This window comes from Oncorhynchus mykiss, chromosome 8, assembly GCF_013265735.2.
Source record: "Oncorhynchus mykiss isolate Arlee chromosome 8, USDA_OmykA_1.1, whole genome shotgun sequence".
NCBI classification, from domain to species: Eukaryota; Metazoa; Chordata; class Actinopteri; order Salmoniformes; family Salmonidae; genus Oncorhynchus; species Oncorhynchus mykiss.
In genome coordinates this window covers 79,821,102-79,844,914 of record NC_048572.1, presented here as the reverse complement: position 1 = coordinate 79,844,914, position 23,813 = coordinate 79,821,102, and the positions used below count along the sequence as shown (strand labels likewise).

The following is a 23,813-nucleotide window of genomic DNA, read 5'->3' as shown; positions in this document are numbered from 1 at the left end:
TGACCATTCTGTTGACCATTCTGTTGACCATTCTGTTGACCATACTATTGACCATTCTGTTGACCATACTATTGACCATTTATATAGGTCGTTATCAATAAAACATCACAATATCAATCAATCAAATTGATTTATAAAGCCCTTTTAAGGTGCAGAGCATTTGATTTGGCTGCTTGGGGGCAAGGAGACCCGCAGCTCCACTAAAACTATTTGGTTGTAGTATACCTCTTGAAGAGCCTAGTCAGAAATACACATTTCAGATTATTCCATGAAAAACAGTTGCACACATTGAGCTCTATCATCAGAGATCTAGACCTACAGCAAGGAACTGCATGCTTTTCATGATCAGTAAACCTCAATTGATCACCTCAATTCAGATACGTCAGGGTAGCCTCATATCTCTCCATATTGGCCACCATTAATTGGATATTTGAGTGATATAAAATAAAGTGAACTATACCTGACAGGTATGAGTAGTTTAGGTTATTTCCCATCCTTTGTGGGGTCTGCCTGTCATGCAGCAGAAGGGCACATTTGCCAATATAACATTACTGTCGGCTGATAATGTTTAAAAAAATGAAAATATATTTATATTTTTTTTACCCCGTTTTCTACCCATTTTCGTGGTATCCAATTGTTTAGTAGCTACTATCTTGTCTCATCGCTACAACTCCCGTACGGGCTTGGGAGAGACGAAGGTTGAAAGTCATGCGTCCTCCGATACACAACCCAACCAAGCCGCACTGCTTCTTAACACAGCACCCGGAAGCCAGCCGCACCAATGTGTCGGAGGAAACACCGTGCACCTGGCAACCTTGGTTAGCACGCACTGCGCCTGGCCCACCACGGGAGTCGCTGGTGCGCGATGAGACAAGGATATCCCTACCGGCCAAACCTTCCCTAACCCGGAGAGAAATAGTCCTATAATTCCTATAATAACTAAAACCTAAAACTTCTTACCTGGGAATATTGAAGACTCATGTTAACAGGAACCACCAGCTTTCATATGTTCTCATGTTCTGAGCAAGGAACTGAAACGTTAGCTTTCTTACATAGCACATATTGCACTTTTACTTTCTTCTCCAACACTTTTGTTTTTGCATTATTTAAACCAAATTGAACATGTTTCATTATTTATTTGAGACTAAATTGATTTTATTGATGTATTATATTAAGTTAAAATAAGTGTTCATTCAGTATTGTTGTAATTGTCATTATTACAAATAAATCAATAAATTGGACGATTAATCGGTATCTGCTTTTTTTGGTCCTCCAATAATCGGTAACGGTATTGGCGTTGAAAAATCATAATTGGTCGACCTCTAATAAATATATATAATGCGTAGGTGTATCCAAACTTTTGACTGGTACTCTACACAGTGGGGCAAAACAGTGGGGCAAAAAGTATTTAGTCAGCCACCAATTGTGCAAGTTCTCCCACTTAAAAAGATGAGAGAGGCCTGTAATTTTCATCATAGGTACACTTCAACTATGACAGACAAAATGAGAAAAAATATCCAGAAAATCACATTGTAGGATTTTTTATGAATTTATTTGCAAATGATGGTGGAAAATAAGTATTTGGTCAATAACAAAAGTTTATCTCAATACTTTGTTATATATCCTTTGTTGGCAATGACAGAGGTCAAACGTTTTCTGTAAGTCTTCACAAGGTTTTCACACACTGTTGCTGGTATTTTGGCCCATACCTCCATGCAGATCTCCTCTAGAGTAGTGATGTTTTGGGGCTGTTGCTGGGCAACACGTACTTTCAACTCCCTCCAAAGATTTTCTATGGGGTTGAGATCTGGAGACTGGCTAGGCCACTCCAGGACCTTGAAATGCTTCTTATGAAGCCACTCCTTCGTTGCCCGGGCGGTGTGTTTGGGATCATTGTCATGCTGAAAGACCCAGACACGTTTCAATAAAATGCTAATTAATTACTTAAAAATCATACAATGTGATTTTCTGGATTTTTGTTTTAGATTCCGTCTCTCACAGTTGAAGTGTACCTATGATCAAAATTACAGACCTCTACATGCTTTGTAAGTAGGAAAACCTGCAAAATCGGCAGCGTATCAAATACTTGTTCTCCCCACTGTATACTTCACAAGTGACAGGCTAATATTGACACAGACTATTCTCCATTTAATCTTGTTTTTACATATACTAAATAATATATGCTTGACATTTGTTTTGATTTAGAATGGACCATTATCATGCACCGGTCTTGAAACGGGGGCAGTGGGAGAAAATACATGTCATCTATGCACTTAAATAGAAAATGAGGGACACTTTTCCCCGTGGTTAATTTTCATGCCAGCCAGGTAGGCTATACTCCGGTTGTAAAGAGAAGCAATGTGCTTAGTATCAGGAAAGTTGAGAAATAAATATAGTAAGTAGAGGTCGACCTTATTATGATTTTGCAACGCCGATACCGATTATTGGAGGACCAAAGAAAGCTGATACCGATTAAACGGCCAATTTTTGTGTGTGTGTGTGTGTGTGTGTGTAATAATGACAATCACAACAATACTGAATGAACAATGAAAACTTTAATTTTAACTTAATATAATACATAAATAAAAATCTATTTAGTCTCAAATAATGAAACATTCCATTTGGTTTGGTTTAAATAATGCAAAAACACAGTGTTGGAGAAGAAAGTAAAAGTGCAATATTGCAGCCACAGGTCCTTTTGATGCTGCACTCAAGTAACAGGCGGTCAGCCTGCCGTAACAGGCGGTCAGCCTGCCGTAACAGGCGGTCAGCCTGCCGTAACAGGCGGTCAGCCTGCCGTAACAGGCGGTCAGCCTGCCGTAACAGGCGGTCAGCCTGCCGTAACAGGCGGTCCGCCTGCCGTAACCGGCGGTCAGCCTGCCGTAACAGGCGGTCAGCCTGCCACACAGTCTCCTCGTGGATTGCAATGTAATCGACCATAATCAGCATTCAAAAAGGCCAATAACTGATTGTTATGAAAACTTGAAATCGTCCCTGATTAATCGGCTAACCTCTAATAGTATGCCTATAGAAAGCTGAAGGGATCCTCTTTTTTTTAATAGAGGCCATCACTCTGTTTTCTCCCGCAATTGCATAGCCTATAGAAATGTTGCGCAACCTGAGCCCATGGACTCTCATTTAGTGTTTTATTAGATTTTTGAAAACATTTGCATTGATGTCAGAGTGATTAGAGGGACAATAGAGTGCTGAGTACCAGGCAGTTAGCGCGTTTGGTAGGCTACTAATGACCATCAGCAGCATCAGAGCTTGGAGAAGCCTAATTACCATGACTAAACGGTCACGTGGAATTTGACTGCCTTCATGACTCGTGACTGCCGGTGTGGTGGTCATACGGTCACCGCAACAGACCTAAACATACCTATCACCTGAACGCATGCATGCACAAACCCTGCTCTAAGGTAGGGCTCTGTGGACCGTTTTCTCAGCGTTGTCTCCTGAAAGGACAAAAACAAGCCTAATGACAGGTTTCCACTAGCAACCACTGACACGGTCACCGCAACAGACCTAAACACACGCAGGCACACACACACACTCAAACTCACATGCACAAACACACACACACAGGCCAGGAACACCGTCCTTGCCCCATACGCGCCCTTTCAACCCAACTGCCCCTCTGACTCAAAAACACTCACAGGACCCCCTGACTCATCATGTGAGAGAAGAGCAGGAAGTGGTGTAGTCTCTGAGGGCAGACTGCAGTACAGTATGTTGACTTTGTTGAAGAGTAAATCCCATTTAAATCAACAGGATTAAGGCACGTACACACCTCACAGAGACTGTCTAAGTGGCCCAGGGCTTGGGCCTGTCCTACACACCTCACAGAGACTGTCTAAGTGGCCCAGGGCTTGGGCCTGTCCTACACACCTCACAGAGACTGTCTAAGTGGCCCAGGGCTTGGGCCTGTCCTACACATCTCACAGAGACTGTCTAAGTGGCCCAGGGCTTGGGCCTGTCCTACACACCTCACAGAGACTAAGTGGCCCAGGGCTTGGGCCTGTCCTACACACCTCACAGAGACTGTCTAAGTGGCCCAGGGCTTGGGCCTGTCCTACACACCTCACAGAGACTAAGCTGCCCAGGGCTTGGGCCTGTCCTACACACCTCACAGAGACTAAGCTGCCCAGGGCTTGGGCCTGTCCTACACACCTCACAGAGACTGTCTAAGTGGCCCAGGGCTTGGGCCTGTCCTACACACCTCACAGAGACTGTCTAAGTCTAGGTAACAGTCCATCAAGAGACACAGTCCTAGAGGAGCTGACTGTAGTGTCAGTTATTATGTGACCAAACTAACCTGTCCCTCTCTCCATCTACAGACACAGTCCCAGAGGAGCTGTCAGTTATGTAGCCTACACTCCAAAAGGGTTCTACCTGTAATCAAAAAGGGCTCTTCAAAGGGTTCTCCTATGGGGACAGCCAACGAACCCTTTTAGGTTTTAGATAGCACCTTTTTTTGTAGCTATCCTCACACTAAACCCTCCTCTCTCTCCCTAGATGCGCTCCCAGAGGAGCTGGGGTCTTACTATGTTCATCGTATCCCCAAACTAACCCGTCTCTTCCTCTCTCCCTCCAAAGATGCGGTCCCTGAGGAGCTTTCTGACCCCTTCTACAGGGACCAGTACAGCCAGGAGCACCTGAAGCCCCCCGTGGCGTCCCTACTGCTGTCTGCAGAGCTCTACTGCCGGGCGGGTAGTCTCATCCTCCGCAGCGATGCCGTCAAACCCCTGCTGGGACACAACACCGTCATCCAGGCCCTGGCACAGAAGGGACTGTACGTCACCGACCAGGACCGACTGGTCACCGAGAGGGACCTGACCAGCACTCCTATACGCATGGTGAGGATGGAGAGCTGTCTGTCATGCACACACACCTTCTCTTTCTCTCATCCTCCTTTAATCTCTATTCCTTCTCCTTCTCTCTCTCTTTCACTCACACACTCATCCTCAATCTCTTTGCGTGTGTGCTCTAAGGTAAGGTTTGATGATAAGTTGGTTATTTGAATCAGCTGGGTAGTGCTTAGTGTTGTAACGGACCGTAGTTGATCTGTGATCCGTACGGATCACCCCCCACGGTTCGGCACGCATGTGAACCTCAGATCAATTGCAAAGTTTAACCATCACAGTGTGAAACACAGTTTTATTGCCGCGGTTACTTTTTAAAGTCATAATTCCCTACATCTCAAGACAGATGCTGTGTTTTACTCTGAAGCCTGAAGGTTGATTTGATGATTTTTTTAAAAGCAGCTGTGTGTTCTGTTCACGTAAACGGGGCCTGTTGAATCAGTCCTGGATGCTCGCGTTGCAAAAAGCAAAGAGGAAAAACAGAGCTGAAGAACTGGAAAAACCTTCCGCTTCATTGAAGTCTCATGTATGGGAGCATTTTGGCTTCCCTGTCAAATATGATGTCGGAAGCAGGATGGTGGACAACACCACTACGGTGTGTTGGCATCGTGTCACAAGAAAGCCGTATGATCATGATGGAAATACGTGGAACGTCATCAACCTGGTGTGTCAGTGACGGGAGCCAACTCAGCCAGACAACTTCTCACCGAGACATTTAAGCCCTTTTCTGCAGAATCAGACCGGACTAAAGCCATCACCAAATCTATTGGGATGTTTATCACTGCAGACATGAGGCCATACGCTGTAGTGGAAAACAAAGGGTTAAAACATATGGTGAAAGTGCTTGAGCCACGCTACGAAATCCCCTGGCGCACCCACTTCAGTATGAAGATGGTGGCAGGCCTTTATGAACTTGTCGAAAATTGTCGATGAATTATCCAAGGCATCCTCTGTTGCCCTCACCACAGACGGGTGGTCCTCCAGGGTAACGGAAAGTTACGTGACTGTGACTGTTCACTACACCACAGAGGAGTGGACCTCCAGGGTAACGGAAAGCTATGTGACTGTGACTGCTCACTACACCACAGAGGAGTGGACCTCCAGGGTAACAGAAAGCTATGTGTCTGTGACTGCTCACTATACCACAGAGGAGTGGACCTCCAGGGTAACAGAAAGCTACGTGACTGTGACTGTTCACTACACCACAGAGGAGTGGACCTCCAGGGTAACGGAAAGCTATGTGACTGTGACTGCTCATTACACCACAGAGGAGTGGACCTCCAGGGTAACAGAAAGCTACGTGACTGTTCACTACACCACAGAGGAGTGGACCTCCAGGGTAACAGAAAGCTACGTGACTGTGACTGTTCACTACACCACAGAGGAGTGGACCTCCAGGGTAACGGAAAGCTATGTGACTGTGACTGTTCACTACACCACAGACGGCTGGACCTCCAGGGTAACGGAAAGCTACGTGACTGTGACTACTCATTACACCACAGACGGCTGGACCTCCAGGGTAACAGAAAGCTACGTGACTGTGACTGCTCACTACACCACAGAGGAGTGGACCTCCAGATTAACAGAAAGCTATGTGACTGTGACTGCTCACTACACCACAGAGGAGTGGACCTCCAGGGTAACAGAAAGCTACGTGACTGTGACTGTTCACTACACCACAGAGGAGTGGACCTCCAGGGTAACGGAAAGCTATGTGACTGTGACTGTTCACTACACCACAGAGGAGTGGACCTCCAGGGTAACGGAAAGCTATGTGACTGTGACTGTTCACTACACCACAGAGGAGTGGACCTCCAGGGCAACGGAAAGCTATGTGGCTGTGACTGTTCACTACACCACAGATGGCTGGACCTCCAGGGTAACGGAAAGCTATGTGACTGTGACTGCTCACTACACCACAGACGGCTGGACCTCCAGGGTAACAGAAAGCTACGTGGCTGTGACTGTTCACTACACCACAGAGGAGTGGACCTCCAGGGTAACGGAAAGCTGCGTGGCTGTGACTGCTCATTACACCACAGAGGAGTGGACCTCCAGGGTAACGGAAAGCTACGTGGCTGTGACTGTTCACTACACCACAGAGGAGTGGACCTCCAGGGTAACAGAAAGCTCTGTGACTGTGACTGTTCACTACACCACAGAGGAGTGGACCTCCAGGGTAACAGAAAGCTATGTGACTGTGACTGTTCACTACACCACAGAGGAGTGGACCTCCAGGGTAACGGAAAGCTGCGTGACTGTGACTGTTCACTACACCACAGAGGAGTGGACCTCCAGGGTAACAGAAAGCTATGTGACTGTTCACTGTACCACAGACGGGTGGACCTCCAGGGTAACGGAAAGCTATGTGACTGTGACTGTTCACTGTACCACAGACGGGTGGACCTCCAGGGTAACAGAAAGCAATGTGACTGTGACTGCTCATTACACCACAGAGGAGTGGGAGATATGAAGTCCGGTGCTACAGACACGCCCCCTCTATGAGAGTCACACAGGCACAAATCTGGCGCAGGTACTGCTAGGAGCAGTAGCAGAGTGGAAGCTAGAGAGGCCCAATAGCAATATCCCAACCACCACAGATAATGCCAAGAACCAAGTAAATGCAGTGATAGAGGCTGGACTGGGGCCACACATCGCTTGCTTTGCACATGTGATCAATTTAGCTTCTCAAAGGGGAATCTCAGGTAACCAGATGGATCTCAGGTAACCAGATGGATCTCAGGTAACCAGATGGATCTCAGGTAACCAGATGGATCTCAGGTAACCAGATGGACCGCCTCCTTGGGAGGATCAGGAAGGTGGTTTCCTTTTTCCACCGAAGCACAACAGCCGCTCATGTGCTTAAGACCAAGCAGGAAATGTTACAGCTACTGACCCACAAGCTCATACACCATGTCACAACAAGATGGAACTTATGACATGTTGGAACTCTATCTTGAGCAGCAGGCAGCTGTATACTCTGCACTGACAGACAAGACCCTGGAAAAACACAAAGACGTCGTCACCTTGTCTGATGATGACGTGAAAGTGGCAGAGGAGGTCTTCCAGGTGCTCAAACCCCTGAAAATGGTTACAACCCTACTGACCACTGAAGCTGTACCTTCTGTGTCCATGATCCTACCTCTGAAAACAAGGATTCTACAATCCATGGCCCCAAGTGAGGAAGACAGCACCATCACTAGAGAGGTCAAGGCTGCCATTAGAGAGGACCTGAAGCCCAGACTGCCTTCATAGATCTACTGCACTGGATCCAAGGTTCAAGTCCCTGTCTCACCTAGACCCTCACCTAGACCCTCACCTAGACCCTCACCTAGACCCTGCCCTACACTGGAGGACATACAGTGATCTCACCACTGAGACTGTGGCCACTGAAGAGGTAAAAAAAAGATAGAGTGAATTACTTGTATAAATAAATATACTGCAGTCTAATCTTAGTCTATGCTATTGCTATTAGAATCATCCATTTTTGATTTGGAATAATGGCTTTTATTAAATGTTATTGCCACGATTATAGTTCTATGAAATATGAAAATAGATCATTTGTTAGTTTAATAGATCACGTCATTTTTTTCTGCAGGGTCAAGCCACAGAGCCGACAGGAGCAGACTCAGAGGCATCTCCTCCACAAAATAATTTGGCCATGAAGGAGCTTTTCGGAGGTGGGGCTTTATGAGCAAGGACACAGGCAAGACGTTTACCAACACCATCAAAGAGGAGGTGGCATCCTACAAGGCAGCAGGCGGCGTTCCACTGGCATGGTGATCCACTGGCATGGCGATCCACTAGCATGGTGATCCACTGACATGGTGATCCACTGGATGGTGATCCACTGGCATGGTGAGCCACTGGCATGGTGATCCACTGGATGGTGATCCACTAGCATGGTGATCCACTGGCATAGTGATCCACTGGCATAGTGATCCACTGGCATGGCGATCCACTGGCATGGTGATCCACTGGCATGGTGATCCACTAGCATGGTGATCCACTGGCATGGTGATCCACTGGCATGGTGATCCACTGGCATGGTGATCCACTGGATGGTGATCCACTGGATGGTGATCCACTGGATGGTGATCCACTAGCATGGTGATCCACTGGATGGTGATCCACTGGATGGTGATCCACTGGCATGGTGATCCACTGGCATGGTGATCCACTGGCATGGTGATCCACTGACATGGTGATCCACTGGCATGGTGATCCACTGGATGGTGATCCACTAGCATGGTGATCCACTGGCATGGTGATCCACTGGATGGTGATCCACTAGCATGGTGATCCACTGGCATAGTGATCCACTGGCATAGTGATCCACTGGCATGGTGATCCACTGGCATGGTGATCCACTGGCATGGTGATCCACTGGATGGTGATCCACTGGCATGGTGATCCACTGGCATGGTGATCCACTGGCATGGTGATCCACTGGATGGTGATCCACTAGCATGGTGATCCACTGGATGGTGATCCACTGGCATGGTGATCCACTGGCATGGTGATCCACTGGATGGTGATCCACTAGCATGGTGATCCACTGGCATAGTGATCCACTGGCATAGTGATCCACTGGCATGGTGATCCACTGGCATGGTGATCCACTGGCATGGTGATCCACTGGATGGTGATCCACTGGCATGGTGATCCACTGGCATAGTGATCCACTGGCATAGTGATCCACTGGCATGGTGATCCACTGGATGGTGATCCACTGGATGGTGATCCACTGGATGGTGATCCACTGGATGGTGATCCACTGGCGTGGTGATCCACTGGCGTGGTGATCCACTGGCATGGTGATCCACTGGCGTGGTGATCCACTGGCATGGTGATCCACTGGATGGTGATCCACTGGATGGTGATCCACTGGATGGTGATCCACTGGCGTGGTGATCCACTGGCATGGTGATCCACTGGCATGGCGATCCACTGGCATGGCGATCCACTAGCATGGTGATCCACTGGCGTGGTGATCCACTGGCGTGGTGATCCACTGGCATGGTGATCCACTGGCATGGTGATCCACTGGCATGGCGATCCACTAGCATGGTGATCCACTGGATGGTGATCCACTGGATGGTGATCCACTGGCATGGTGATCCACTGGCATGGTGATCCACTGGATGGTGATCCACTAGCATGGTGATCCACTGGATGGTGATCCACTGGCATGGTGATCCACTGGCATGGTGATCCACTGGCATGGTGATCCACTGGATAGTGATCCACTGGCATGGTGATCCACTGGATGGTGATCCACTGGATGGTGATCCACTGGATGGTGATCCACTGGCATGGTGATCCACTGGCGTGGTGGAAAGGCAATGAGAGGTCTCCCCTCTCCCCAGACAATGTAGACATCCTCATCTTTTTGACAAGCTCAGGTCTGCTTTGCTTTCTTTATTTTGTTTGATGATGTGGACACAGGCTATTTAATAATTCACTATTGTTCAAAGGAAGAAGGTATCATACCTCATATTAATTTAACAAGTGAGTATTGAATATTTTATGTCCAGATGTTATTTAAAGATTGAAAAGTTCCATGCTGTAAGTGTTCTTTAACTAATAAATGGAAAGCAAAGTTATATTCGTCTCCCTTTTTTTTTGCTCATCTGAATAAGTGATCCGATCCGTGACTCAAAACGTGATCCGACCCGTGAGTTTTGTGATCCATTGCACCACTAGTATTGCTAAGGCGAAACCCCAGACCCCTTGGGGTCCCCAGGACTGAGTTGGGGAAACCCTGCTCTAAGGTAGGGCTCTGTGGACCGTTTTCTCAGCGTTGTCTCCTGAAAGGACAAAAACAAGCCTAATGACAGGTTTCCACTAACAACCACAGGCAGGCAGACAGACAGACAGACAGGCGGTACTGTTATGTCACACAGTACAAGGTAAAAATGCCTTTCTTAGGAAAAAGCAAATCAAGCAGAATATTGTTTTTCTGTGAGTAATGGAAGGGAATGGAACGGAGAGTCATGACCATGGGCTACTCCTCACTATAACATGTACAGCAGGAAGCTTCCAGTTATTTAGTCTGCCCCAATTAGTAAAACCTCAAGCCTTTGGTCACGAACTGAGGTTTTAAGCAGTCCTTTTAAATCTACAATCCTTTTCAGTTGATCTTCTATTGAAGAATGTATAGTAGCTTGATATGAGGTTATTTCATGAGCTTTTAAAACAGTTAGACTTGATATCATTACAGAGATATTTATTCTAATCTGATAATGTGTGTTTGAGAACCATGAGTTTAAATCCAGCCACCATCTCATGCATAGTTAGACTGTATATACAGTGCCTTCAGAAAGTATTCAAACCCCTTCATTTTTTACACATTTTGTTACGTTACAGCCTTATTCTTAAATGGATAAAATTGAAAAATGTCCTCATCAATCTACAAACAATACCCCATAACGACAAACAGTAATATCTTATTTCCATAAGTATTCAGACTCTTTGCTATGAGACTCTAAATTGAGCTCAGGTGCATCCTGTTTCCTTTGATCATCCTTGAGATGTTTCTACAACTTGATTGGAGTCCACCTGTGGTAAATTCAATGTATTGGACATGATTTTGGAAAGGCACACACCTGTCTATATAAGGTTCCACAGTTGACAGTGCAAGTCAGAGCAAAAACCATGAGTCATTAGTCATGAGGTGGAAGGAATTGTCTGTAGAGCTCTGAGACAGGATTGTGTCGATGCACAGATCTGGGGAAAGGTACCAAAATATTTCTGCAGCATTGAAGGTCCCCAAGAACACAGTGGCCTCCATCATTCTGAAAGGAAGAAGTTTGGAACCCCCAAGACTCTTCCTAGAGCTGGCCGCCTGACCAAACTGAGCAATCAGGGGAGCAGGGCCTTGGTCTGGGAGGTGACCAAGAACCAGATGGAAACTCTGACAGAGCTCTAGAGTTCCTCTGTGGAGATGGGAGAACCTTCCAGAAGAACAACCTTCTCTGCAGCACTCCACCAATCAGGCCTTTATGGCAGAGTGGCCAGACAGAAGCCACTCCTCAGTAAAAGACATATGACAGCCTGCTTGGAGTTTGCCAAAAGGCACCTAAAGACTCTCCGGTCATGAGAAACAAGATTCTCTGGTCTGATGATTGAACTTATTGGCCTGAATGCCAAGTGTGACATCTGGAGGAATCCAGGTACTACTCATCACCTGGCCAATACCATCCCTACAGTGAAGCATGGTGGTGGCAGAATCCTACTTTCGGGATGTTTTTCAGCGGAAGGGACTGGGACACTAGTCAGGATCGAGTACAGAGAGATCATTGATGAAAAACTGCTCCAGAGCTCTCAGGACCTCAGACTGGGGTGAAGGTACACTTTCTGACAGGACAACAACCCTAAGCACACAGCCAAGACAACGCAGGAGTGGCTACGAGACAAGTCTATGAATGTCCTTGAATGGCCCAGCCAAAACCCGGACTTGAACCCGATCGATCGAACATCTCTGGAGAGACCTGAAAATAGCTGTGCAGCAACGCTCCTCATCCAACCTGACAGTTTGAGAGGATCTGCAGAGAAGAATGGGAGAAACTCCCCAAATACAGGTGTGTCAAGCTTGTAGCGTCATACCCAAGAAGACCAAAGGCTGTAATCACTGCCAAAGGTGCTTCAACAAAGTACTGAGTAAAGGGTCTGAATACTTATGTAAATGTGATATTTCAGTTTTTTGTTTTGCAAACATTTCTAAAAACCTGTTTTTGCTTTATCATTATGGGGTATTCTGTGTAGATTGATGAGTAAAAAATGGTATTTAATACATTTTAGAATAAGGCTGTAACGTAACAAAATGTGAAAAAAGTGTAGGATACTTTTCGAATGCACCGTAACTGCCGACAAAATGGCAGGCTGCATTGCAGTGCTTTTTTTTCTCTCTCTCTCTCTCTCTCTCTCTCTCTCATCCTCCCACCCTCCAATGCCCCCATTCTAACCAGTGTGTTTATAATAAGACCAAACCATTTTTCTCTTGTGAATATTTAATGGCTGCTCGACACAGAGACCACAATTCATCTGCCCCATCTGCTGTGGCATACATAGAATCTCTTTCCTTCCCTCCAAATCTCCTCATCAGTTATTTCTGTCTTTCTCTATCCCCCTTCTCTCTCCCCCTCTCTCTCTCCCTCTCTCTCTCCCCCTCTCTCTCTCTCCCTCTCATCTCTCTCTCCCTCTCATCTCTCTCTCCCCCTCTGTCTCTCCGTCTCTCTCTCTCTCCCCCTTTCCCTCCTCTCTCCCCCCCTCTCTCTCTCCCCTTTCCCTCCTCTCTCCCCCTTTCTCTCTCTCCCCTTTCCATCCCCTCTCCCTCTCTTTCATCTCTCTCTCCCCCTCTCTCTCTCCCCCTTTCTCTCCTCTCTCCCTCTCTTTCATCTCTCTCTCCACCCTCTGTCTCTCCCTCTCTCTCTCTCCCCCTCTCTCTCTCCCCCTCTGTCTCTCCCCCTCTCTCTCTCCTCTCTTTCATCTCTCTCTCTCCCTCTCTTTCCTTCCCTCCATATCTCCTCATCAGTTATTTCTGTCTTTCTCTTTCCCCTCTGTCTCTCTCCCCCTCTCTCTCCCCCTTTCTCTCCTCTCTCCCTCTCTTTCATCTCTCTCTCTCTCCACCCTCTGTCTCTCTCCCCCTCTGTCTCTCCCTCCCCCTCTGTCTCTCCCCCTCTGTCTCTCCCCCTCTGTCTCTCCCTCTCTCTCTCTCGCTCCCCCTTTCTCTCCTCTCTCCCTCTCTTTCATCTCTCTCTCCACCCTCTGTCTCTCTCCCATCTCTCTCTCCCCCTCTCTCTCCCCTTCTGTCTCTCCCCTCTCTCCCTCTCTTTCATCTCTCTCTCTCCCTCTCTTTCCTTCCCTCCATATCTCCTCATCAGTTATTTCTGTCTTTCTCTTTCCCCTCTCTCTCTCCCCCTCTCTCTCTCTCTCTCTCTCCCCCTTTCTCTCCTCTCCCTCTTTCATCTCTCTCTCTCCCCCCTCTGTCTCTCTCTCCTCTCTCTCCCCCTTCTTTCATCTCTCTCTCTCCCTTCTCTTGCTCTCTCCCTCGCTCTCCTCTCTCTCCCTCCCTCTTTCTGTCTCTCTCTCCCCCTTTCTCTCCTCTCTCCCCCCTCTTTCACCTCTCTCTCTTCCGTCTCTTGCTCTCTCCCTCTCTTTCCTCTCTCTCTCCCGTCTCTTGCTCTCTCCCCCTTTCTCTCCTCTCTCCCCCTCTTTCATCTCTCTCTCTCCCGTCTCTTGCTCTCTCCCTCTCTTTCTCTCCTCTCTCCCCCTCTTTCATCTCTCTCTCTCCCGTCTCTTGCTCTCTCCCCCTCTTTCATCTCTCTCTCTCCCTCTCTTTCATCTCCCTCTCCCCCTCTTTCATCTCTCTCCCGTCTCTTGCTCTCTCCCTCTCTTTCCTCTCTCTCCCCCTCTTTCTTTCTATTTCTCTCCTCTCTCCCCCTCTTTCATCTCTCTCTCTCCCGTCTCTTGCTCTCTCCCCCTCTTTCATCTCTCTCTCTCCCGTCTCTTGCTCTCTCCCTCTCTTTCTCTCCTCTTTCCCCCTCTTTCATCTCTTTCTCCCGTCTCTTTCTCTCCTCTCTCCCCCTCGTTCATCTCTCTCTCTCGTGTCTCTTGCTCTCTCCCCCTCTTTCATCTCTCTCTCCCGTCTCTTTCTCTCTCCCTCTCTTTCTCTCCTCTCTCCCCCTCTTTCATCTCTCTCCCGTCTCTTGCTCTCTCCCTCTCTTTCCTCTCTCTCCCCCTCTTTCCTCTCTCTCCCGTCTCTTGCTCTCTCCCTCTCTTTCTCTCCTCTCTCCCCCTCTTTCCTCTCTCTCTCCCGTCTCTTGCTCTCTCCCCCTCTTTCATCTCTCTCCCTCTCTTTCTCTCCTCTCTCCCCCTCTTTCCTCTCTCTCCCGTCTCTTGCTCTCTCCCCCTCTTTCATCTCTCTCTCCCTCTCTTTCTCTCCTCTCTCCCCCTCTTTCCTCTCTCTCTCTCCCTCTCTTGCTCTCTCCCCCTCTCTCTAAGACATCTATAGAGGATAAAATAAAGTCTCCAGTTCATTATGTTGAAGATTGATCAATGGAAGTTGTTTTTTCACAGCTGTGATGACGGGGTGGGTTGGAGACGGGGGGACTGAACTTTGACGCAATATCCAAGGACAGGGTGGGACTGTGTGTGTGTGTGTGTGTGTGTGTGTGTGTGTGTAATGAGCGTGCAAGGTCCAATGTTAACTTTTTTCTCACTGGCCCAAAACAGAATTTCTACTGGTGTAGGTTTTAAATGCATTGGGGTCGCACAGGGCCAACAGGTTAGCATGCTTTTCTCTTAATAGGCTACATTTGGTTATTATGATGTGTGTTAAAAAGCTGTTTAATAGAATATAAGTGTACTCTATTCTTTAGAATTGTATTAATTGCATACATTTTGGTTTCTAAAGTACAGTGGATGTCATTTTGAGAAAATAAATGTACATCTTAAAATAAGACGCTGCCTCTTTAAGACCAATGTTCCTAAAGAGAGATCGTCATGGCTGTATGCTGGCTACATGACCAATGTTCCTAAAGAGAGATCGTCATGGCTGTATGCTGGCTACATGACCAATGTTCCTAAAGAGAGATCGTCATGGCTGTATGCTGGCCAAAAGACCAATGTTCCTAAAGAGAGATCGTCATGGCTGTATGCTGGCTACATGACCAATGTTCCTAAAGAGAGATCGTCATGGCTGTATGCTGGCTACAAGACCAATGTTCCTAAAGAGAGATCGTCATGGCTGTATGCTAGCCAAAAGACCAATGTTCCTAAAGAGAGATCGTCATGGCTGTATGCTGGCTACATGACCAATGTTCCTAAAGAGAGATCGTCATGGCTGTATGCTGGCTACATGACCAATGTTCCTAAAGAGAGATCGTCATGGCTGTATGCTGGCTACATGACCAATGTTCCTAAAGAGAGATCATCATGGCTGTATGCTGGCTACAAGACCAATGTTCCTAAAGAGAGATCGTCATGGCTGTATGCTGGCTACAAGACCAATGTTCCTAAAGAGAGATCGTCATGGCTGTATGCTGGCTACAAGACCAATGTTCCTAAAGAGAGATCGTCATGGCTGTATGCTGGCTACAAGACCAATGTTCCTAAAGAGAGATCGTCATGGCTGTATGCTGGCCAAAAGACCAATGTTCCTAAAGAGAGATCGTCATGGCTGTATGCTGGCTACAAGACCAATGTTCCTAAAGAGAGATCGTCATGGCTGTATGCTGGCTACAAGACCAATGTTCCTAAAGAGAGATCGTCATGGCTGTATGCTGGCTATATGACCAATGTTCCTAAAGAGAGATCGTCATGGCTGTATGCTGGCTACAAGACCAATGTTCCTAAAGAGAGATCGTCATGGCTGTATGCTGGCTACAAGACCAATGTTCCTAAAGAGAGATCGTCATGGCTGTATGCTGGCCAAAAGACCAATGTTCCTAAAGAGAGATCGTCATGGCTGTATGCTGGCTACATGACCAATGTTCCTAAAGAGAGATCGTCATGGCTGTATGCTGGCTACAAGACCAATGTTCCTAAAGAGAGATCGTCATGGCTGTATGCTGGCCAAAAGACCAATGTTCCTAAAGAGAGATCGTCATGGCTGTATGCTGGCTACATGACCAATGTTCCTAAAGAGAGATCGTCATGGCTGTATGCTGGCTACAAGACCAATGCTAGCTGTCTCTATTGTTCTTTCTTTTAGCAGACTATCAACAGTAGCCAGCGTATTGCTAGCATGTTCTCTATTGATGGTTTCCTTTTGTAAATCACTTTCCCTAAAATAAATAAGTTCAGCAAGTAGATTGATGGGTGGTTCTTTTTGATCAGGATGTGTATGTGTGCTGTGTGAACGTATGTACTGCTGTCTGTACTGCTCAAGTGCTGGTGGAGTTGGGACTCGTGGGGGCATAGTAATGCTTGAATGAACGGCCAATCCTATTGCTGAAATACAAATAGCATGACTTTGCCGTGTGTAGTCTTCTGTGTTGTTTTCCTATGGTAGACTGCGACGGAGCAAGTAAATGTTGAACTGGAATACAAAAAATGCGCAGAAAAGTTACTGGCCCGGTCGAGAACCACTGGAGAGAGAGGTTTTTACTGGCCCCGGGCCAGCGGGCCATCGTTAGTGTTGTCCTCTGGGGTGTAACAGGGAATTGACCTTAATTGGCGACAAAGCCTACAGCCAGTTATTTACTAGCCTGTATATCCTCCCTGACACACACACACACACACGCACACACACGCCCACACCTCTTTGTCCTTTAAACATGCACAATCTCTTCAGGATAGGCAGCTGCAGAGTGTCGCTCCCCATAGAAGTTGAGACAGTGTGTCTATGTACACTCAGCAGTCTGTGTAGTTTAGTGCAGATATGTGGTTGTTGCTGTGTTGGGTTCATGATGACCTCATGGTTTTTCACACACCGCTACTTGGCCTGGGTCCAGGTCAGGAGGAGGGTTGAGGATGACAGCAGGAGGAGGGAGTGCAGTGGGGGAGTGGGGCAGGCCGACAAGGACTGTTTAAAGAGAGAGGGGAAAGAGGATAGGTAAGGGGGGGGCTATCTTATGGTATCAGGGGAGGAGAAGAGAGGGAATATATCTGTAGGAAGAAGAGAAGAAAGGGAATATGTCTGTAGGAAGAAGAGGGAATATATCTGTGTAGGAAGAAGAGAAGAAAGGGAATATATCTGTCTAGTAAGAAGAGGGAATATATCTGTGTAGGAAGAAGAGAAGAAAGGGAATATATCTGTGTAGGAAGAAGAGAAGAAAGGGAATATATCTGTGTAGGAAGAAGAGAAGAAAGGGAATATATCTGTAGGAAGAAGAGAAGAAAGGGAATATATATGTCTAGTAAGAAGAGGGAATATATCTGTGTAGGAAGAAGAGAAGAGAGGGAATATATCTGTAGGAAGAAGAGAAGAGAGGGAATATATATGTCTAGTAAGAAGAGGGAATATATCTGTGTAGGAAGAAGAGAAGAGAGGGAATATATCTGTAGGAAGAAGAGAAGAAAGGGAATATATATGTAGGAAGAAGAGAAGAGAGGGAATATATCTGTAGGAAGAAGAGAAGAGAGGGAATATATATGTCTAGTAAGAAGAGGGAATATATCTGTGTAGGAAGAAGAGAAGAAAGGGAATATATCTGTGTAGGAAGAAGAGAAGAAAGGGAATATATCTGTAGGAAGAAGAGAAGAAAGGGAATATATATGTCTAGTAAGAAGAGGGAATATATCTGTGTAGGAAGAAGAGAAGAGAGGGAATATATCTGTAGGAAGAAGAGAAGAGAGGGAATATATATGTCTAGTAAGAAGAGGGAATATATCTGTGTAGGAAGAAGAGAAGAGAGGGAATATATCTGTAGGAAGAAGAGAAGAAAGGGAATATATATGTAGGAAGAAGAGAAGAGAGGGAATATATCTGTAGGAAGAAGAGAAGAGAGGGAATATATCTGTGTAGGAAGAAGAGAAGAGAGGGAATATATCTGTAGGAAGAAGAGAAGAGAGGGAATATATCTGTCTAGTAAGAAGAGGGAATATATCTGTAGGAAGAAGAGAAGAGAGGGAATATATCTGTAGGAAGAAGAGAAGAGAGGGAATATATATGTAGGAAGAAGAGAAGAGAGGGAATATATATGTCTAGTAAGAAGAGGGAATATATCTGTGTAGGAAGAAGAGAAGAGAGGGAATATATCTGTAGGAAGAAGAGAAGAGAGGGAATATATATGTCTAGTAAGAAGAGGGAATATATCTGTGTAGGAAGAAGAGAAGAGAGGGAATATATCTGTAGGAAGAAGAGAAGAAAGGGAATATATATGTCTAGTAAGAAGAGGGAATATATCAGTAGGAAGAAGAGAAGAGAGGGAATATATCTGTAGGAAGAAGAGAAGAAAGGGAATATATATGTCTAGTAAGAAGAGGGAATATATCTGTGTAGGAAGAAGAGAAGAGAGGGAATATATCTGTAGGAAGAAGAGAAGAGAGGGAATATATATGTCTAGTAAGAAGAGGGAATATATCTGTGTAGGAAGAAGAGAAGAGAGGGAATATATCTGTAGGAAGAAGAGAAGAGAGGGAATATATATGTCTAGTAAGAAGAGGGAATATATCTGTGTAGGAAGAAGAGAAGAGAGGGAATATATCTGTAGGAAGAAGAGAAGAGAGGGAATATATATGTCTAGTAAGAAGAGGGAATATATCTGTGTAGGAAGAAGAGAAGAGAGGGAATATATCTGTGTAGGAAGAAGAGAAGAAAGGGAATATATCTGTGTAGGAAGAAGAGAAGAGAGGGAATATATCTGTAGGAAGAAGAGAAGAAAGGGAATATATATGTCTAGTAAGAAGAGGGAATATATCAGTAGGAAGAAGAGAAGAGAGGGAATATATCTGTAGGAAGAAGAGAAGAAAGGGAATATATATGTCTAGTAAGAAGAGGGAATATATCTGTGTAGGAAGAAGAGAAGAGAGGGAATATATCTGTAGGAAGAAGAGAAGAGAGGGAATATATATGTCTAGTAAGAAGAGGGAATATATCTGTGTAGGAAGAAGAGAAGAGAGGGAATATATCTGTAGGAAGAAGAGAAGAGAGGGAATATATATGTCTAGTAAGAAGAGGGAATATATCTGTGTAGGAAGAAGAGAAGAGAGGGAATATATCTGTAGGAAGAAGAGAAGAGAGGGAATATATATGTCTAGTAAGAAGAGGGAATATATCTGTGTAGGAAGAAGAGAAGAGAGGGAATATATCTGTAGGAAGAAGAGAAGAAAGGGAATATATCTGTAGAAAGAAGAGAAGAAAGGGAATATATCTGTAGGAAGAAGAGAAGAAAGGGAATATATCTGTAGGAAGAAGAGAAGAGAGGGAATATATCTGTAGGAAGAAGAGAAGAGAGGGAATATATCTGTAGGAAGAAGAGAAGAGAGGGAATATATCTGTAGGAAGAAGAGAAGAGAGGGAATATATCTGTAGGAAGAAGAGAAGAAAGGGAATATATATGTCTAGTAAGAAGAGGGAATATATCTGTAGGAAGAAGAGAAGAAAGGGAATATATCTGTAGGAAGAAGAGAAGAAAGGGAATATATCTGTAGGAAGAAGAGAAGAAAGGGAATATATATGTCTAGTAAGAAGAGGGAATATATCTGTAGGAAGAAGAGAAGAAAGGGAATATATCTGTAGGAAGAAGAGAAGAGAGGGAATATATCTGTAGGAAGAAGAGAAGAGAGGGAATATATCTGTAGGAAGAAGAGAAGAGAGGGAATATATCTGTAGGAAGAAGAGAAGAAAGGGAATATATATGTCTAGTAAGAAGAGGGAATATATCTGTAGGAAGAAGAGAAGAAAGGGAATATATCTGTAGGAAGAAGAGAAGAAAGGGAATATATCTGTAGGAAGAAGAGAAGAAAGGGAATATATCTGTAGGAAGAAGAGAAGAAAGGGAATATATCTGTAGGAAGAAGAGAAGAGAGGGAATATATATGTCTAGTAAGAAGAGGGAATATATCTGTAGGAAGAAGAGAAGAAAGGGAATATATCTGTAGGAAGAAGAGAAGAGAGGGAATATATATGTAGGAAGAAGAGAAGAGAGGGAATATATATGTCTAGTAAGAAGAGGGAATATATCTGTAGGAAGAAGAGAAGAAAGGGAATATATCTGTAGGAAGAAGAGAAGAGAGGGAATATATATGTAGGAAGAAGAGAAGAAAGGGAATATATCTGTAGGAAGAAGAGAAGAGAGGGAATATATATGTCTAGTAAGAAGAGGGAATATATCTGTAGGAAGAAGAGAAGAAAGGGAATATATCTGTAGGAAGAAGAGAAGAGAGGGAATATATATGTAGGAAGAAGAGAAGAAAGGGAATATATCTGTAGGAAGAAGAGAAGAGAGGGAATATATCTGTAGGAAGAAGAGAAGAAAGGGAATATATCTGTAGGAAGAAGAGAAGAGAGGGAATATATATGTCTAGTAAGAAGAGGGAATATATCTGTAGGAAGAAGAGAAGAGAGGGAATATATCTGTAGGAAGAAGAGAAGAGAGGGAATATATCTGTCTAGTAAGAAGAGGGAATATATCTGTAGGAAGAAGAGAAGAGAGGGAATATATCTGTAGGAAGAAGAGAAGAGAGGGAATATATCTGTAGGAAGAAAAGAAGAGAGAAGGATTATATCCATGCTCCAGAGAAGGAGAGGAGAGGGGGAATGGGTATGTGGTATAGGAGGAGAGGAGAGGGGGAATGGGTATGTGGTATAGGAGGAGAGGAAAGGAGGAATGGGTATGTGGTATAGGAGGAGAGGAAAGGAGGAATGGGTATGTGGTATAGGAGGAGTGGAAAGGAGGAATGTGTATGTGGTATAGGAGGAGTGGAAAGGAGGAATGGGTATGTGGTATAGGAGGAGAGGAAAGGAGGAATGGGTATGTGGTATAGGAGGAGTGGAAAGGAGGAATGGGTATGTGGTATAGGAGGAGAGGAAAGGAGGAATGGGTATGTGGTATAGGAGGAGAGGAAAGGAGGAATGGGTATGTGGTATAGGAGGAGAGGAAAGGAGGAATGGGTATGTGGTATAGGAGGAGAGGGGGAATGGGTATGTGGTATAGGAGGAGTGGAAAGGAGGAATGGGTATGTGGTATAGGAGGAGTGGAAAGGAGGAATGGGTATGTGGTATAGGAGGAGAGGGGGAATGGGTATGTGGTATAGGAGGAGTGGAAAGGAGGAATGGGTATGTGGTATAGGAGGAGAGGGGGAATGGGTATGTGGTATAGGAGGAGAGGAATGTGGTATAGGCGGAGAGGAAAGGAGGAATGGATATGTGGTATAGAGGGAGAGGAAAGGGGGAATGGGTATGTGGTATAGGAGGAGAGGAAAGGAGGAATGGGTATGTGGTATAGAGGGAGAGGAATGGGGGAATGGGTATGTGGTATAGGAGGAGAGGAAAGGAGGAATGGGTATGTGGTATAGGAGGAGAGGAAAGGAGGAATGGGTATGTGGTATAGGAGGAGAGGAAAGGAGGAATGGGTATGTGGTATAGGAGGAGAGGAAAGGAGGAATGGGTATGTGGTATAGGAGGAGAGGAAAGGGGGAATGGGTATGTGGTATAGGAGGAGAGGAAAGGAGGAATGGGTATGTGGTATAGGAGGAGAGGAAAGGAGGAATGGGTATGTGGTATAGGAGGAGAGGAAAGGAGGAATGGGTATGTGGTATAGGAGGAGAGGAAAGGAGGAATGGGTATGTGGTATAGGAGGAGAGGAAAGGGGGAATGGGTATGTGGTATAAGAGGAGAGGAAAGGGGGAATGGGTATGTGGTATAGAGGGAGAGGAAAGGAGGAATGGGTATGTGGTATAGGAGGAGAGGAAAGGGGGAATGGGTATGTGGTATAGGAGGAGAGGAAAGGAGGAATGGGTATGTGGTATAGGAGGAGAGGAAAGGGGGAATGGGTATGTGGCATAGGAGGAGAGGAAAGGAGGAATGGGTATGTGGTATAGGAGGAGAGGAAAGGGGGAATGGGTATGTGGCATAGGAGGAGAGAGGGAATACGTGCCCGGTGCTCCACTGCAGTACCATAGAGGGTGGGGTCTCAGAGCAAGTCTGCAGTAAGAGGGTGGGGTCTCAGAGCAAGTCTGCAGTAAGAGGGTGGGGTCTCAGAGCAAGTCTGCAGTAAGAGGGTGGGGTCTCTGTGCAAGTCTAGGTACGTATGGAGCATGTCAGTCTTTATAACACATGCACGCTCGACCACACTGCCCAATATTACAGTTGTCAGACATCCAGCAGAAAGGAGCTATGAATCTCTCTCTCTCTCTCTCTCTTTCCCTCTCTTTCCCTCTCTCTCTCTCTCTCTCTCTCTCATCCTCCCACCTCCCATGTGCTTTATCTCTCTTTCTCTAATGTGCTTTATCTCTCTTTTTATCTCTCTTTTCCCGTCTCCCTCATCCCGTTTTCCCGTCTCCCTCATCTCTTTCTCCCCCCCCCCCCCCCCCCCCCCACGTCTCTCTCCATCTGAGACAGTGTTCCATCCACACCACTCTGTAAGTGCTAAATGCCTGCCATGAGAGACACATAGGGAGCTAAGATCAAGGATCGGCGCTGTACAGGCAGGAGATGCTATTTAATGTGTCAGTATGTGTGTGAAAAGCCTACTCTGGAAAGACATTAGGAGGCATGGCTACGTGACAGTCACAGTACTTAAGAGCAGACCAATAGAATGTAGGTCAGGGATGTCAAACTCATTCCATGGAGGTCCTAGTGTCTGTTTTCCATCCATCTCTCTGTCCTCCATCCATCTATCTCCTTGTAAAGTTCAGGGCCACATCTCAATACTCTCAAGTGGTCTCCTCTCTTCCTTCACCTGCACTGATCTAAAAACCCATGATAGGTTAAAGAATTGTGGCTTATGAATGTCTACTTTGAATAATCTTTCACATGTCCAGGTTTATTCTACTCAGTGTATTCCAGTGGAGACTCCTTAGAGGAGGAAGAAGAGGACCATCCTACTCAGTGTATTCCAGTGGAGACTCCTTAGAGGAGGAAGAAGAGGACCATCCTACTCAGTGTATTCCAGTGGAGACTCCTTAGAGGAGGAAGACGAGGACCATCCTAATCAGTGTATTCCAGTGGAGACTCCTTAGAGGAGGAAGACGAGGACCATCCTAATCAGTGTATTCCAGTGGAGACTCCTTAGAGGAGGAAGACGAGGACCATCCTAATCAGTGTATTCCAGTGGAGACTCCTTAGAGGAGGAAGAAGAGGACCATCCTACTCAGTGTATTCCAGTGGAGACTCCTTAGAGGAGGAAGACGAGGACCATCCTAATCAGTGTATTCCAGTGGAGACTCCTTAGAGGAGGAAGACGAGGACCATCCTAATCAGTGTATTCCAGTGGAGACTCCTTAGAGGAGGAAGACGAGGACCATCCTAATCAGTGTATTCCAGTGGAGACTCCTTAGAGG

At 45.8% G+C, this 23,813-nt stretch overlaps 1 protein-coding gene across 4 annotated transcripts in view; it reads left to right on the top strand.

The window, feature by feature from the left end:
• LOC110531006 (calmodulin-regulated spectrin-associated protein 2) overlaps positions 1-23,813 on the top strand; it is a 91,814-nt gene that overhangs the window by 6,237 nt on the left and 61,764 nt on the right. For all 4 annotated transcript variants that reach the window (XM_036986422.1, XM_036986421.1, XM_036986420.1 and 1 more), the window contains exon 2: positions 4,597-4,856. In XM_036986422.1, coding sequence (XP_036842317.1) covers positions 4,597-4,856 — 260 coding nt within the window. The remainder of the gene's footprint in view (positions 1-4,596; positions 4,857-23,813) is intronic.